General features: G+C 41.9%; 1 protein-coding gene across 2 annotated transcripts in view; it reads left to right on the top strand.

The window, feature by feature from the left end:
• LOC115092810 (disintegrin and metalloproteinase domain-containing protein 9-like) overlaps positions 1 to 15,660 on the top strand; it is a 606,381-nt gene that overhangs the window by 317,335 nt on the left and 273,386 nt on the right. Inside the window, exon 11 of one of the 2 annotated variants that reach the window (XM_029604139.1) lies at positions 7,492 to 7,596. In XM_029604139.1, the coding sequence (XP_029459999.1) occupies positions 7,492 to 7,596 (105 nt within the window). Of the gene's footprint in view, positions 1 to 7,491; positions 7,623 to 15,660 lie in introns of both variants that reach the window. The other variant, XM_029604138.1, reaches the window with a different exon arrangement.

The following is a 15,660-nucleotide window of genomic DNA, read 5'->3' as shown; positions in this document are numbered from 1 at the left end:
TAATTATCCTTTGCTCAGATTTCACTCTTCCAGGATCTGTTGTTACTCATGAGGTCCAATATCTTTTCCACAAACCATGTAGACGCACCTACAATTTATCCAAGGAGGAATCAACAGCCCTACAAGACCTCACAGCGCATGCATCGATTGTCATAAAACCAGCCGATAAGTGTGGGACAATAGTAGTGATGGACCGCCAGATGTACTTGGTGGAAATACCCAGATGATTAACAGATCAGACTTACTACTGGCCTTTAACAAATGATCCTACAACAGAGCTACAATCTCAAATTGATCAGATAACTGGCCTTTCAGCCGGTTTTCTCACCCCTAGGGAAGCTAAATTTTTTTACACACTGCCTAAGATTCACAAGAATGCCAAAAATCCCCTGGGTAAACCTATAGTATCTAGCTAGGGTTCTTTGCTAGAACTATTATCCCAGTTAATAGATACATTTCTGGCTCCCATGGTTCTACAACTTCCATCGTACGTATGAGACTCTCAAGCATGGGTTTTTTTCTATTTGAAATATTATTGTGCATGCTGACTTTGTTTTTGCCTCGGAACAGAGGATTTTAAATTGCAAAAAAAAAAAAAAAATACAGAAAAAAGAATTTCTTTCCTTTCTATATTTTGTCTATATTGTTCTCTCTGGATGGATGATTGAGTAGATCAGGCAAACACTTGAAAGGTGTCTTACACTGGCTTCTCAGGTTGCTGACACCCTTACAGTAGAGAGATTCATTAGAATTCTGTGCTTTTTCATGTTTATTGTCTCCTATCCTGCCATTATTGTCAAACTTCTGAGGAGAACATACTTACAGATATGCTTTCTACTTCACAAAATTCTCTTAACATAGAAACATAGAAATGACGGCAGAAGAAGACCAAATGGCCCATCTAGTCTGCCCAGCAAGCTTCACACATATTTTCTCACATACTTATCTGTTTCTCTTAGCTCTTGGTTCTATTTCCCTTCCATCCCCACCTTTAATGTAGAGAGCAGTGATGGAGCTGCATCCAAGTGAAATATCTAGCTTGATTAGTTTGGGGTAGTAGCCGCCGCAATAAGCAAGCTGCACCCATGCTTATTTGTTTTACCCAGACTATGTTATTAGCCCTTATTGGTTGTTTTTCTTCTCCCCTGCCGTTGAAGCAGGGAGCTATGCTGGATATGCGTGACGTATAAGTCTTCTCCCATGCCGTTGAAGCAGAGAGCCATGCTGGATGTGCATCGAAAGTGAAGTATCAGGCCCATTTGGTTTGGGGTAGTAACCGCCGTAACAAGCCAGCTACTCCCCGCTTTGTGAGTGCGAACCCTCTTTTCTTCTCCCCTGCCGTTGAATCAGAGAACTATGCTGTATATGCATTGAAAGTGAAGTATCAGGCTTATTTGATTTGGGGTAGTAACCGCCGTAACAAGCCAGCTACTCCCCTCTTTGTGAGTGTGAATCCTTTTTTCCACATTTCCTCTTGCTGTTGAAGCTTAGAGCGATGTTGGAGTCTCGCCTGTGTATGTTTATTTAATAAGGGTATTGACTCCAGGCAGTAGCCATCATTCTGGCGAGTCACCCACTCTTCATTGGCAGCCTCTTGACTTTATGGATCCACAGTGTTTATCCCACGCCCCTTTGAAGTCCTTCACAGTTCTGGTCTTCACCACATCCTCCGGAAGGGCATTCCAGGCATCCACCACCCTCTCCGTGAAGAAATACTTCCTGACATTGGTTCTGAATCTTCCTCCCTGGAGCTTCAAATCGTGACCCCTGGTTCTGCTGATTTTTTTCCTTAGGAAAAGGTTTGTCGTTGTCTTTTGATCATTAACACCTTTCAAGTATCTGAAAGTCTGTATCATATCACCTCTGCTCCTCCTTTCCTCCAGGGTGTACATATTTAGATTCTTCAATCTCTCCTCGTACGTCATCCGATGAAGATCCTCCACCTTCCTGGTCGCCCTTCTCTGTACCGCCTCCATCTTGTCTTTGTCTTTTTGAAGGTACGGTCTCCAGAACTGAACACAGTACTCCAGGTGAGGCCTCACCAAGGACCTGTACAAGGGAATAATCACTTCCCTTTTCTTACTCGATATTCCTCTCTCTATGCAGCCCAGCATTCTTCTGGCTTTAGCTATCGCCTTGTCGCATTGTTTCGCCGACTTCAGATCATTAGACACCATCACCCCAAGGTCCCTCTCCTGCTCCGTGCACATCAGCCTTTCCCCCCCCATTGAATACAGTTCATTTGGATTTCCACTCCCCATATGCATGACTTTGCACTTCTTGGCATTGAATCTCAGCTGCCATATCTTCGACCAATCTTCCAGTTTCCTTAGATCCCGTCTCATTCTCTCCACTCCTTCCGGCGTGTCCACTCTGTTGCAGATCTTAGTGTCATCCGCAAAAAGACAAACCTTACCTTCTATCCCGTCCGCAATGTCGCTCACAAAGATATTGAACAGGACCGGTCCCAACACCGATCCTTGCGGTACACCACTTAAAACCGCTCTCTCTTCAGAGAAGGTTCCATTTACCATCACACATTGTCTTCTGCCCGTCAACCAATTTGCAATCCAGGTCACCACCTCGGCACTCACTCCCAAGCTTCTCGTTTTATTCACCAGTCTCCTGTGCGGAACCGTATCAAAAGCTTTGCTGAAATCCAAGTATATGATATCGAGCGCTCTTCCTCTATCCAATTCCTTGGTTACCCAGTCAAAAAAGTCAATCAGATTTGTCTGACAGGATCTTCCTCTGGTGAATCCATGCTGCCTCTGGTCCATCAATTCTCCGGACTGTAGATAGTTCACTATTCTCTCTTTCAACAGTGACTCCATTACTTTTCCCACCACTGAAGTGAGGCTAACCGGTCTGTAGTTACCAGCCTCCTCTCTGTTCCCACTCTTGTGAAGCGGGACCACCACCGCTCTTCTCCAATCACTCGGCACCACTCCCGTTTCTAGGGATCTATTGAACAGGTCGCACAGCGGTCCCGCCAGCACATCTCTGAGCTCCCTCAATATCCTTGGATGAATCCCATCAGGCCCCATGGCTTTGTCCACTTTCAGATTCTTTAGCTCTTCCCATACATCATCTACTGTAAATGGATTTTCCTCTGTTCCGCTTCCCTCCAGTTTCTTGTTGTGTAGAGATGGTCCTTCTCCAGGGTCTTCTTTAGTGAACACAGAGCTGAAGTATTCGTTTAATATTTCTGCCATTTCTTCGTCTCCCTCCACACATTGATCATTTCCACCTTTCAATTTCACTATACCACTTTGGACCTTTCTCTTTTCGCTGATGTATCTGAAAAATGTTTTGTCACCATATTTTATCTCCTTGGCAATCCTCTCTTCTGCTTGACTTTTTGCCAACTTGATTAATTTCTTTGTCTCCCTCAGTTGATACAAATATTCTTCTTTGTGCTCCTTCCTTTGGGATCTTTTGTATTTCTTGTATGCAGTTCTTTTAGCTTTAATTTTGTCAGCCACCTCCTTTGAGAACCAGATAGGTTTCATTTTTCTTTTGCTTTTCTTTACATTTCTAACATATAGAGCAGTTGCCTTGGCGATTGCTCCTTTTAGATTGGTCCACTGTTGATCCACATCTCTCTCATTTTCCCATCCATTTAGTTCTTCCTCTAGGTACTTCCCCATTTCCTCAAAGTCTGTGTTTTTGAACTGTAAAACTCTGGTCTTTGTGCTCCTTTTCCATATTCTTTTAGTGATATTAAACCATACCGTTTGATGATCACTGGTGCTGAGGTGGGCGCTCACCTTGACATCAGAGACGATTTCTCCATTATTGAGCACTAAGTCGAGAATAGTTCCTTCTCTCGTGGGTTCCAATACCATTTGTTTGAACAAAGATACTTGCATGGCATCCAGTATTGCTCTACTGTTTTTAGATTCTGCAGATGGGATTTTCCAGTCTACATCTGGCATATTAAAGTCACCAATGTTCACCACTTCCCCTTTCTTACCTATCTTATGGATGTCTTCAACCAGATCTCTGTCCAGCTCTTCCTTTTGGTTTGGAGGCCTGTAAACCACTCCAATATAAATGGATGCTCCATCATCTGTTTTTAGGTCTAGCCATAGTGCTTCTTCCTTGCCCCAACTTCCTTGCAGCTCAGATGCTTGGATATTATTTCTGACATAAAGAGCCACACCTCCCCCTTTTCTATCCACTCTGTCCTTCCTTAACAAATTATAGCCTGGTATTGCCGTATCCCAATCATGAGATTCTGTGAACCATGTCTCTGTGATAGCAACTATGTCCAGTTCTGCCTCTGTCATTAGGGCCTGCAGATCTGGGATTTTATTTCCCAAACTATGAGCATTTGTAGTCATAGCTTTCCAGGTACTCTCTTTACGGTTATTGCTTTTCCTGTACTCCTTATGAGACTTTAGTTGAGATTTGTTATTCACTTTACTCGTTCCTTTTGCAGTTGTGCCATTGATGACAGAGTTATCCATCTCAATGTTTTTCTCTAGAATTTCTTCAGTTAATATAGGGAGGGCTTTATGTTCTTGTTGCATTTGATACTGTGTGTGTCTCCTTGTTACAGGTCTAATTCTACCAGAGCCCACTGTGATCCTGTTTTTTAATGATTTACTTGATGAACTGATTGAGTGGGGGGGTATACTTGTTGGCTTCCCATCTGTCAAGAATGGGTGACTGTGGGACACATGTGTTATCCTACCTGAGTCTACTGTATTTCTTTTTCTTGACTCCTGGTTATTCTTTGATGTTGGGGAATTATTTTCTGAGTAATGCAATATGGGTGTAATTCTTTTAATTGAAGCTAATTGAGCTTTAACCTCAGTCAGCTCCGTTTTCAAAGAAGAGAGCTGTGCACAGATCGGGCAAGCTCCAAGTCTCCAGATGCTTTCCCTTAGAATAAAGGCTCTACAACAGTTGCATTGGATAGTTCTCATATTGGTTAAGTTTTGGATTGGTATGTCCTTAGCTGTTAACTTACTAATTGATCTTGTTGCTAATGCTAATTTAGACAGTCTATATTAGTAATCTAATCCCAGGGGTGGGTGGGAAACAGTTGAACCTGGGACAAGCAGGACACTTTCTGGAACTTTATTAGTCCTTTAGCTATTAAAGGACCCCCTCAGCACTTCTGTGCCAATATTAACCAGATTATTAAAGAACAGCTATACAATAATAGAAAAGCAGGTATACTGGATCTTAAAAATAACAGTTTGCAAGCAACAGTTACAATTATTGTATAATAACAGACCTAGAGAAAGGTATAAAACACAGAAGTTCTACTGCTCAGAGAGCCCAGATTTTAGTGCAGCACAAAGCAATTAGAAGAATAGTGAAAGAAAACAAGCAGGGTTTTTTTTTTGGTTTTTTTCTTTTTTCCCTCAGAAGAGCACCCCAGAAATTTAAGAGTCTTTTATCCCCCAGAAGAAATTTAAGAGTCTTATCTGCACAGGAACAGAAGAAGGAACCTCTCTGGGACTGCCTCAAGTAGTCTGCAATGCCCAGCCAGGTCACTATTTACCTTCTCTGCCACACCCAAACTGGCCTTAACTGGACACCTTAGGAAACTTCTAGTTCTTACCTATTAAAGGACCCCCTCAGCACTTCTGTGCCAATATTAACCAGATTATTAAAGAACAGCTATACAATAATAGAAAAGCAGGTATACTGGATCTTAAAAATAACAGTTTGCAAGCAACAGTTACAATTATTGTATAATAACAGACCTAGAGAAAGGTATAAAACACAGAAGTTCTACTGCTCAGAGAGCCCAGATTTTAGTGCAGCACAAAGCAATTAGAAGAATAGTGAAAGAAAACAAGCAGGGTTTTTTTTTTGGTTTTTTTCTTTTTTCCCTCAGAAGAGCACCCCAGAAATTCAAGAGTCTTTTATCCCCCAGAAGAAATTTAAGAGTCTTATCTGCACAGGAACAGAAGAAGGAACCTTCTGGAGGGGTTGTTGGGAGGCAGGGTCCTATTTCCATGTCTGATGGACATATACCCTATTGTAGAGGGTTTGAAGATGGATGGAAGTCAAAATTGTGGATATTCTGGGATATCCATTGAGTCTCATGCCTGCCACATATCTTCTTGGGCTCTGGGCTGACCTGTCTTTAACTAATTCTCAGCATAAATTGAATGATCATTTTATTCATGCGGCAAGATTTACAATTGCCACATAATGGAAAACAGAGCCTTTAATTTCTCACTGGTTCAAGTAGGTTCATGACATAGCTGTCAATGAAAAGATAACCTTTTCTCTTCATAAGAAGTTGTTCCTGTATGATAAAATCTTGGGGCCTTACTGGCAGTATTTGAATGCCAGGTACCTTGGCTACTTGGGTAATATATTTTTTGCCACTTTGTTGAGGGGGAACAGAGATTGTAAGCTCCAAATGTATTCATATGTAGTTCTAACCTGTGAAGCTTGTGGATTGTAAATGCATGTGAGATGTTGGGCACTGGAATTTTGAAAGAAATTTTTTGAGTGTCTGCCATTTTTTTAAATAGAGTTTTAAAAAGTAGCAAAAAAATAAGGGCCGGATTTTTTTTTTTTTTGTAGAATAATGTTTATTCAGGTGTTAACCAAAGATAACAACAGTCATAGTGAAGACAACAAAAGTAACATACAACATTATAGGTATGCGTCAGAAACATACAATATGTGAAAGGCATGTAACTGCCATTCCGGCAGCTGTCAGCAGGACAGTAACGTTGCAACTTATGAACATAACACCCCAGTTTTTTAGGGAGGGTAAACATCGCCTCCTCAGCTTTATTCCCCACCCCCCTCCCTCCCGCCCTCCCTCCCACCCAAGCAACAGAATGTCCAAACAATTAGGGTATGCACATGGAACCACAAGGAGCCAGAATAATGAAACTAAGGTTCAAATATCAGAGTTCAAAGATCAAAGATCAAAAGGGGCCGGATTTTAAAAGCCCTACTCGCACCCTTTTAAAATCTACCCCTAAATATTTACATTCATTATGAATACCTTAAAAAAGAAACCTTATTCATGATTTACACTATGTATCTTTTTCACATATTGATATTCTATCTGCATAAGGTTCCCAATTTCATTTTATTAAAATGTTATAAATCACTTTTTCCAAATAAATGCAAAGTGATGTACAATAAGTGGTAAGAACAAGAATATTTTTGAGAATCAGCATGAGAGAATCCTATGCTTAGTCTTGTTACTGAGGGTTAAAAAGCAGAAGCTGCTTTCTAAATCTTTAAACAATGGACCTCTCTTTGTTTATCTTTTTGTAGAAGCCAAAAAGAAAAAGTCTTAATGTTTGGCTTATTTTAACTTCCAGTTGAATTATTTCATTTAATTAAGAATTTTCTTTGCTACTGCAGATACTGTAAAATATTCCTTTTGGCAGTGGGAATTACTTTACTGTATAATTAAATGTTTATTTCTAGCAGTGTTTTTAAAGCACTACAAATAAAGTATTTCATGAAGGTTTCTTGTTCTGTTCCTTTATACAGTTGGCAGACGCGAGTCTACTAGTGAATGCAGTTGTATATGCCCATGAGCTGGGTCATACCCTTGGGTTTCAGCATGATGAAGACGATTGCCATTGTACACAAAAAGTTTGTATCATGTATAAATATGCTTCGTAAGTAAAGTTGATTTGTATTTCTGTAATTAATTTACAAAAACAGTCAACAAAAGTTAGTGTTCAAAAATAGGCATTAATTATAAACAATTGATATGTTAAATCTTAAAAAGTGTTGCCTTATATTTTAGGGTTTCACATCAAGTGCATCACTTAAAATGTCATAATATAAGCAGTAAATCCCGGGATCTTATCATATAGCACCACAATTATGAGAAAAAAATATAGTAAGTCTTTTCTTTAAGTTATTACAAAATGTCTACATTTAACTTTCAAAAATCAAAGGAGCAAAAACTCCTTTTAGATGTCACAGTGGTATGAAACCTTTTCTTTTAAATTTGACAGAGGTGCAAAAGCTACAACGGGGGAAAGTTATTCAGACATCATAACTACATAGGAAGCAATTTTCAGGTTTTTCGTAGATAAATGAGTTTTTAACTAGAGGCATGCCTTCTGAAAATTCCACCTCCTTCTCCCACTCTGTATGTGAGAGAAATGTACACCCACTGGGGGTCGGCGCAAGGGGGGTGCACATTTGTGCACCTTGCGCACACCGAGCACTGCGCGCGCTGCCCGTTCCCTCCGAGGCTGCTCTGAAATCGGAGCAGCCTCGGAAGGAACTTTCCATTTACCCCCCCGCACCTTCCTCTCCCTTCCCTACCTAACCCACCCCCCCGGCCCTATCTAAACCCCCTCCCTTCCTTTATCTTAAAAGTTACTACTGCCTCCGGACAGTAGTAACTTATGCGCACCGGCGCGGCAGGCCCCGACACAGGCCGCTGTGTCGGGACACATGGCCACGCCCCCGAAACGCCCCCAAGCTGGAAACACGCCCCAGGGCACGCCCTGAAAACGCCGCGTCACTCCCGACACGCCCCCCGACACGCCCCCCCCAGGCAAGCCCCGGGACTTACGCGCGTCCCGGGGCTTGCGCGCGCCACCGAGCCTATGCAAAATAGGCTCGGCACGCGCAGGGGGGTTTTAAAAGGGTTACGCTTGTACCTTATGCGCGTAACCCTTTTAAAATCCAGCCCTATATGTATAGGGACTCTTTTGGTTCCCATTATCTGTATTCTCTAGTTTAAGCCCTAAATTAGGATTTATGTGGGAAGTAAAGGTTGGCAGACAATCCCTTACAAGCCCCTCCAGTGAGGCTGCTTGAATTGGTCAGCCAGTTTGTATAAAAGCAGGCAGAGCAGAGTTTAGCAGTTTTTGCTTAGAATTTAAGGAGGAAGAAGAATCCGAGAGGTACTCCTGATTTCAGACCCCATCACCCTGATACCAGGGAGAAAGAATGAGGCAGTTTACCTGACTCAGTACCCAACCAGTCTGGCAGGGGTTGTCTCAGCAGTTGAAGAATACTTTTTGTGACGAGTCTTCATTTTTGGTGTGGATCCTGGTTCAGCCTCTGGGAGGATTTTTACCCCCCTACTTGGAGGAGGTCAGGATATACTACAAAGAGGGATAGCAGTTGCATTATTGAAAAGATTTTGTTCCTGTTTTTGGTTGAGAGGAATTTTTTGTGCCATCTTTCTTGCCTGTGAGAAGGAGTAAGGACTTTAGTTTTTGATGTTTTGGGATCTTCTAGCCCAGAGGTCTAAGATTAACACCAGAGAAGAAACAGGAGATTCCAGTCTCCTACTAGGAGCCTACTTTTTCATCACTGGGAATATATGGGCTCTGTTCCTACTTCCTGCCATCTGAAGGGACACTAACTCAGCTGTGCAAATCTAAGGCAAAATAAAAAGTACAGCTGGATTTTTGAGAAGCTCAGCTGGAGATTTGTTGCTGATCAGTTTGAAGATATTTTGGATTGCAGTAAATGTTTGTTGGAATTGTCCAGTGTCCCAATTGTGAATACATCTCTGTGAGAAAGAGATGGAGAGACTGCTTTCCCCTGTTCACCTTGGGCCTTGGAGATTAATTCTCCATTCTTCCCCCGCTGGAAAGGACCTCGGCACCCGGGACCTGTGAACTGAGAAAGAAAGAGAGAGAAGTTTGCCCTATAACACCCTGTATTCAAAACACCCACTGAAAAGGGGGTTACATAGGGTTATTATGTCCAATAATACATGCAAGCTGCAATTTATTTTCTGCTGAAGTAGCTTTTTCCCTTTTGAATCTGAGAGCTAAAGGTTTTCATTTTTGGATAACCTTACAATAAAAGATTGTGGTTTTAATTTTTTAGCTCATAAATAAGCTTAGTGTCATATGATTAAATCATGGGGGTGTATTGTTTATATTATGACATCTTAAGTGATGTTCTGGATATGAAAATGCACCCCTCCCCCACTGCTCTCAAATATATGATGACATTTTTCTTTTGATTTGACAAAATGTATTAATTATTGTTTACAATTAAGGCCTATTTCTGGACACTGCCTGTTGACTGCCTTTAATTTATTGGTGTTTTGGTAAGCTGCTTGTTTTGTTTTAACTGATTTAGCAAAATTATGAGTAAATGCTGAAGAATCATTTTTATAGTTGCTGGAAATTTAAACCTTTCCCCTTAAAGAGACTGAAAATTATAAAGATTAAGTGATGCAGTGAAAGTTTTATTTCCTTTGTCCTCCAATAAAGCATTTCTATTTTCTAATACTCAAACTTAGGGTCACATGAGCTCTCATGGGCTGAGTTGTTAAACACATGCAAAATCTAGAATAGAAGTAGGTAATCATTTTGTCTAAGTGCCAAAACAAGACAGCTATGGGGTGTCTTGGTTAAACCTTGCTCGCTCATACCATAATTGCTGCTGTGCTGCTTTATCTGCCCACCTTGCCCCACATACCGCTTATTCTACAATCACCTTGAGCATTTTGAAAGCTCGTGGCTGAGCTACACTGAACTCACTTATCATGAGATCAGCTTAGCCAGTCTGTGAATTTTGAAAGTGCTTGTGGAGCTGATATTGTGTAGTGAGCAGCATGCTGATTAGACATGCCACTAGGGATGTGAATCATTTTTGAACGATTAAAATTATCGTCAGATAATTTTAAAATCGTCCTAAATCGTCAGAGTGCACGATACAATACAAATGCCCCCGATTTATCGTCATAAATCGTCCTAAATCGTTAAATAGGGCACGGGAATTATTTGGGGGAGGGCAGGAAAACCAGCACACCAAAACAACCCCTAAACCCACCCCGACCCTTTAAAACCAATTCCTTACCCTCCCCCACCCCCCAAAAATGTTAAATTACCTGGTGGTCCAATGGGTGGGGTCCCGGCGCGATCTCCCACTCTCGGGCCATCGGCGCCATTTTGGCTGCCACTAATTAAAATGGCGCCGATGGTCCGATTAAAAAAAAACCCCACCCGACCCTTTAAATCGACCCCCCACCCTCCCGATTCCCCCAAAACCTTTTAACATTACCTGGTGGTCCAGGGGGGCCTCGGGGGACGATTTCCCGTTCCCAGGCATCAGCTGCGCTAAAAACAAATGGCGCCGATGCCCCTTTGCCCTTACCATGTGATAGGGTATCCCTGTCACATGGTGTCCAATTCACATCGCTAGTTTTTTTTTTAGGGAGGCCCGCGCCACTAAAAAAAGAACCCACCCGACCCTTTAAATCGACCCCCCACCCTCCCGACCCCCCAAAACCTTTTAACATTACCTGGTGGTCCAGGGTGGCCTCGGGGGACGATTTCCCGTTCCCAGGCATTAGCTGCGCTAAAATAAAATGGCGCCGATGCCCCTTTGCCCTTACCATGTGACAGGGTATCCGTGCCATTGGCCGGCCACTGTCACATGGTAGGAGCACTGGATGGCCGGCCATCTTTATTCATCAGCCCCTAATAATAGGGGCTGATGAGTAAAGATGGCCGGCGTCAGATGCCAGGAATCAGTATCAGAGATGAATGTGCCGTTACAATCTCCAGGCTCTTGCCCGCAATGAGCTTTAACCAGTATCATCAACAGGCACCAGATTTTACGTCATTTACTGTTTCCTGTATTCTACTTTATTCAATTTAAATTCAAAATTTTTCCTTATTATTTTTTATCATTTTAAATATTTGCTAATTATATTTAAACCCTTCACCTAAAACTCCCACCATAGTTAATACTTATCTTTAGCTTTGAAGATTTCTGCTGTACAAGCTCTCAAGGTTTTTTTATTTTGCCTGCTGTGTTTTCTTCGTTAAATACACCCAACATTGACAATGTTTCGGCATAACCTAATGCCTTCTTCAGGGGATACTCCTTTACCTATGATTAAAAAACACATCAATCTCACCAACATTCCTTTAAAAACTTTTTTCTTTTTTTATCAACTACCACAGCACAACTCACCCTTTAACTAGCCCACAGGGCTTAATCTCGCAGCTCATAAATCATGGCAGCAAACGCTCACCTTCCCACACCAGAAGACCAGTTTTTAAAGCACAGCGCCTCCTTTCTCTAAACCAATCAGACCACTTTTGCTATGTCTATCTAAATACTGACCAATCCACTTCTTTGTTTAAACCCGACGGCTGAACAGTCCCTAGTTTACTCTGGAGCAGCCGTAAATTTACATCACCCCCTCTCATTCCACATCTTATCACCTCCAATACTGTAGAATGTAATTCTTTAAAATCATGTCCCTTGTCTAGACAGTGTTGGACCAACAGGGCTTCAACGTTTTTGCATTTTAAAATGCTCTTATGCTCAATTAGATGTGTTTTTAGTTGCCTCATAGTTTGTTTTTTTTTTAAAAGTTTTTATTTATGCATATTTAAATCTCTTAATACAAATGAAATAACATGCGAATGGACATGCCAGAGACTGCAAGTCTCATGACACCCTCGTCTATAACTAGAACATCTCTAATAAAACAAATGTCTACCACCTGTAAAACAGTAGTCATGTTACAATATGCCAATAATTTCCACCTGAAGAACAGTAGGCGTGTTACAATATGCCAATAATTTTCCCTGAGGCGTATCACCTCTCCCCCATCCCCTCACCCCCCCCCCCCCCTTTGCTCATGCTTCAATTACCATTGTTGTCCCCTGTTTCGGTATCATGTCTGCTTGCTTTTCCACGAACAATATGGTTCCCAGATGGATTGAAAGTTACGGATCCGATCTTGCCGGATCGCAGTAAGATATCCCATGCGATACACCTTATCAAGTCTAATACGAATATCTAGTAGGGTAGGCACTTCTGCCTTATTCCACTGGTAAGCTATTTCGCACCGTGTGGCGATAAAGATTTGTAGAGCTAACGTACGTTGCTTGTCGTTGAGCTCCCCTTCTATTAAATTAAGCAGACAACCCTTGGGGTTCAATGGTATGGTGTTGCCCAATATTGCTGACCCAAAACCCGATGCCAGCTCCCAAACCCCTTGTATCTTGGGACACAACCACCACATATGGAAAAATGTCCCTTGCGCGCCACAGTGTCTCCCACATAGATCACTAAATTTAGAGTTCATCTTATGTATGCGAACCGGAGCCAAATACCACGGTATAAAACTTTATGCCCATTCTCTTTAATAAGAGCAGAAATAGAGCTCCGTCCAGTAATCATGTGGCATCTCTCCCACATATCGTCTGAGAGTTCTTCCTCCAGATCTTGCTCCCACTGTGCCTGATAGGGCACCTTGCCCTGAACACCTCTGTTAATAAGCATATACAGGCGTGATATTGGTTTTTTCATAGAGCCCTTATACTCGCACAGTGATTCAAACATGGATCTACCTTTACTAAGTTCCCTCGCTGCCCCTTCTGCTTTAAGGAAATGGGCAATCTGTAAATAGGAATATCTATCTTCCTGTAGTAACCCGTAAAGGCTTTGGAGATCCATAAATGGAATTATCTGAGATCCTGCAATGAATTGCCCTGCCTTTGTAAGATTAAGGTGTATCCACCTACGTGCAAATACTTTATTTAGTCCTGGATTAAATCCTGAATTAAATAGAAAGGAAGTAAGGTGATATATTTCTTTATGTCCCACTATCCGATCCCGCCACTTGGCCCATAATTTAAGAACCCCTTGTGTAAAGGGAGTAAGAGCTTTGCATGTTACTTTTCGTTCCTCCTTGCTCCAAATCCTTACAGCTAGGGGCATATCATTTTTCATTTCATTTATTAAAATTTATTGATCGCCTACCACAGAAAGGCCTAGGCAATTTACAGCATTAACACACATAATTAAAACATAGAAATAATAAATACAATACCACACAAATTACATATATTTCACATAGACAAAAATAACCAGTCTCATATAGACAAAGTAAATAATCAATCACCCACAATATGTAACAGGCTTCTCACATCTATAGAGGTATTTATTCTGCTAGCAGCAATCTAGAATATGTTGTATCCCCAGACACATGCTGTTTGATCGCCATCCAGGGCTTAAGCTCACCCCCTCTATGCCAATTAATAATCACCCCAAGCGTGATAGCAGTATAGTACCAGCTTAAATTTGGAATATTAAGTCCACCTCAAGCTTTATCTCGATAAAGAATGTGATGTGAGACCCTTGGAGGCTTGCGCTTCCAGATAAATCGGAAAGGTTTCCTCTGCCAGATTCTCATGGCCCCCTCTGGGATCGCTACCGGTAAAGTTTGGAACATGTAGCAAAATCTAGGTAGGATGTTCATCTTGATAGCCGCTACCCTTCCAAACCAAGAGAGATCGTGTCTGTCCCATTTGTCCATGTCCTGTTGTATATGTGACACCAACGTATCATAGTTTAGGTGATACAGATCATCCAGGCGAGCCCCAAGCTTAACCCCTAGATACTTGACATAGTCCTTAGCTATCCGAAAGGGTAAGCTTTTCCCCACTTCCATAAATTAGGTCTCCGGCATGGATATGTTAAGTAGCTCCGATTTATCAGCATTGATTTTAAATCCTGACAGTTTCCCGAACTTAATTAACTCTCCCAGCAATACCTGCAACGAGGAACCAGGGTTAGTTATGGTAAAGAGCAGATCATCAGCGAATAGTGAGATCTTATAATCAACCCCACCTATCTGTATACCGGTTACTCCTATATGTCTGTGAACGAGCTCCGCAAAGGGTTCTAATGAAAGGGCGAATAGTAGAGGCGAAAGCGGACACCCTTGTCTCATTCCCCGTTTGACCTCGAATGGATCCGAATATGCCCCATTTATTTTTATTCTGGCATGTGGTTGACCGTACAATTTCTGTACCCAAGTAATAAAGAATTCCCCCAACCCCATAGCTTCCATTACTTTGAATAAGAAGGGCCAATGCACCCGATCGAACGCTTTTTCTGCATCTACCGCAAGCATCACTACTGGAATACGGTTGGATTGCGTCCACCACATCAATTCAACTACTCTCCGTACATTGTCCGAAGCCAATCGATTGGGTATAAACCCGGACTGATCATTGGCTACCAGCTTAGGCGCAACCCGCCCAAGACGTACCGACAATGCTCTAGCCAAAATTTTCAGATCAATGTTGATCAAAGATATCGGCCTGTATGACCCGCACAAGGTATGATCCCTACCAGGTTTTGCCAAAACCATTATTCCAGCAGTGTTCGAGGTGATAGAAATGACACCGTCCGATCGCAGAGCATTATACATAGACACCATTGGTGATAATGATTCAGCAGTAAACACTTTATAAAATTTACCCGTGAATCCATCTAAACCAGGGGATTTCCCTGTTTTGAGGTCCCTAATGATGAGAGCCACCTCCCCTTCTCTAAGTTCTGCGTTTAATTGTTCCCTCTGTTCCTCAGTGAGAGTCGGGAGTGATAACTCCTGCAGATACTGGTCTATCTCCTATAGGGTGCAAAGAGACTTGGCAGCATACAGTGTCTTATAAAATTGATTAAAACTTTGTCCTATATCCTTCTGGGTGTATACATATTGACCTCCGTCCCCCTTAAGTTTAGTAATTTGAGATTGTGATTCCTTTTCTTTTAATTTCCTAGCCAGCTGACGCCCCGCCTTATTCCCCCATTCGAAATGATGTTGTTTCAATCTCTCTGGTTGATACGCTATGCTATTCATGTCATGGGTGTGTAGGTCCCTCCTAGCGTCTAATAGTCGCTGCAATATGTCCGGAT

The sequence above is a fragment of the Rhinatrema bivittatum genome, chromosome 5 (assembly GCF_901001135.1).
Source record: "Rhinatrema bivittatum chromosome 5, aRhiBiv1.1, whole genome shotgun sequence".
NCBI lineage: Eukaryota > Metazoa > Chordata > Amphibia > Gymnophiona > Rhinatrematidae > Rhinatrema > Rhinatrema bivittatum.
Note: the sequence above shows the minus strand (reverse complement) of the source record. Positions and strands in the feature narration are given on the sequence as shown.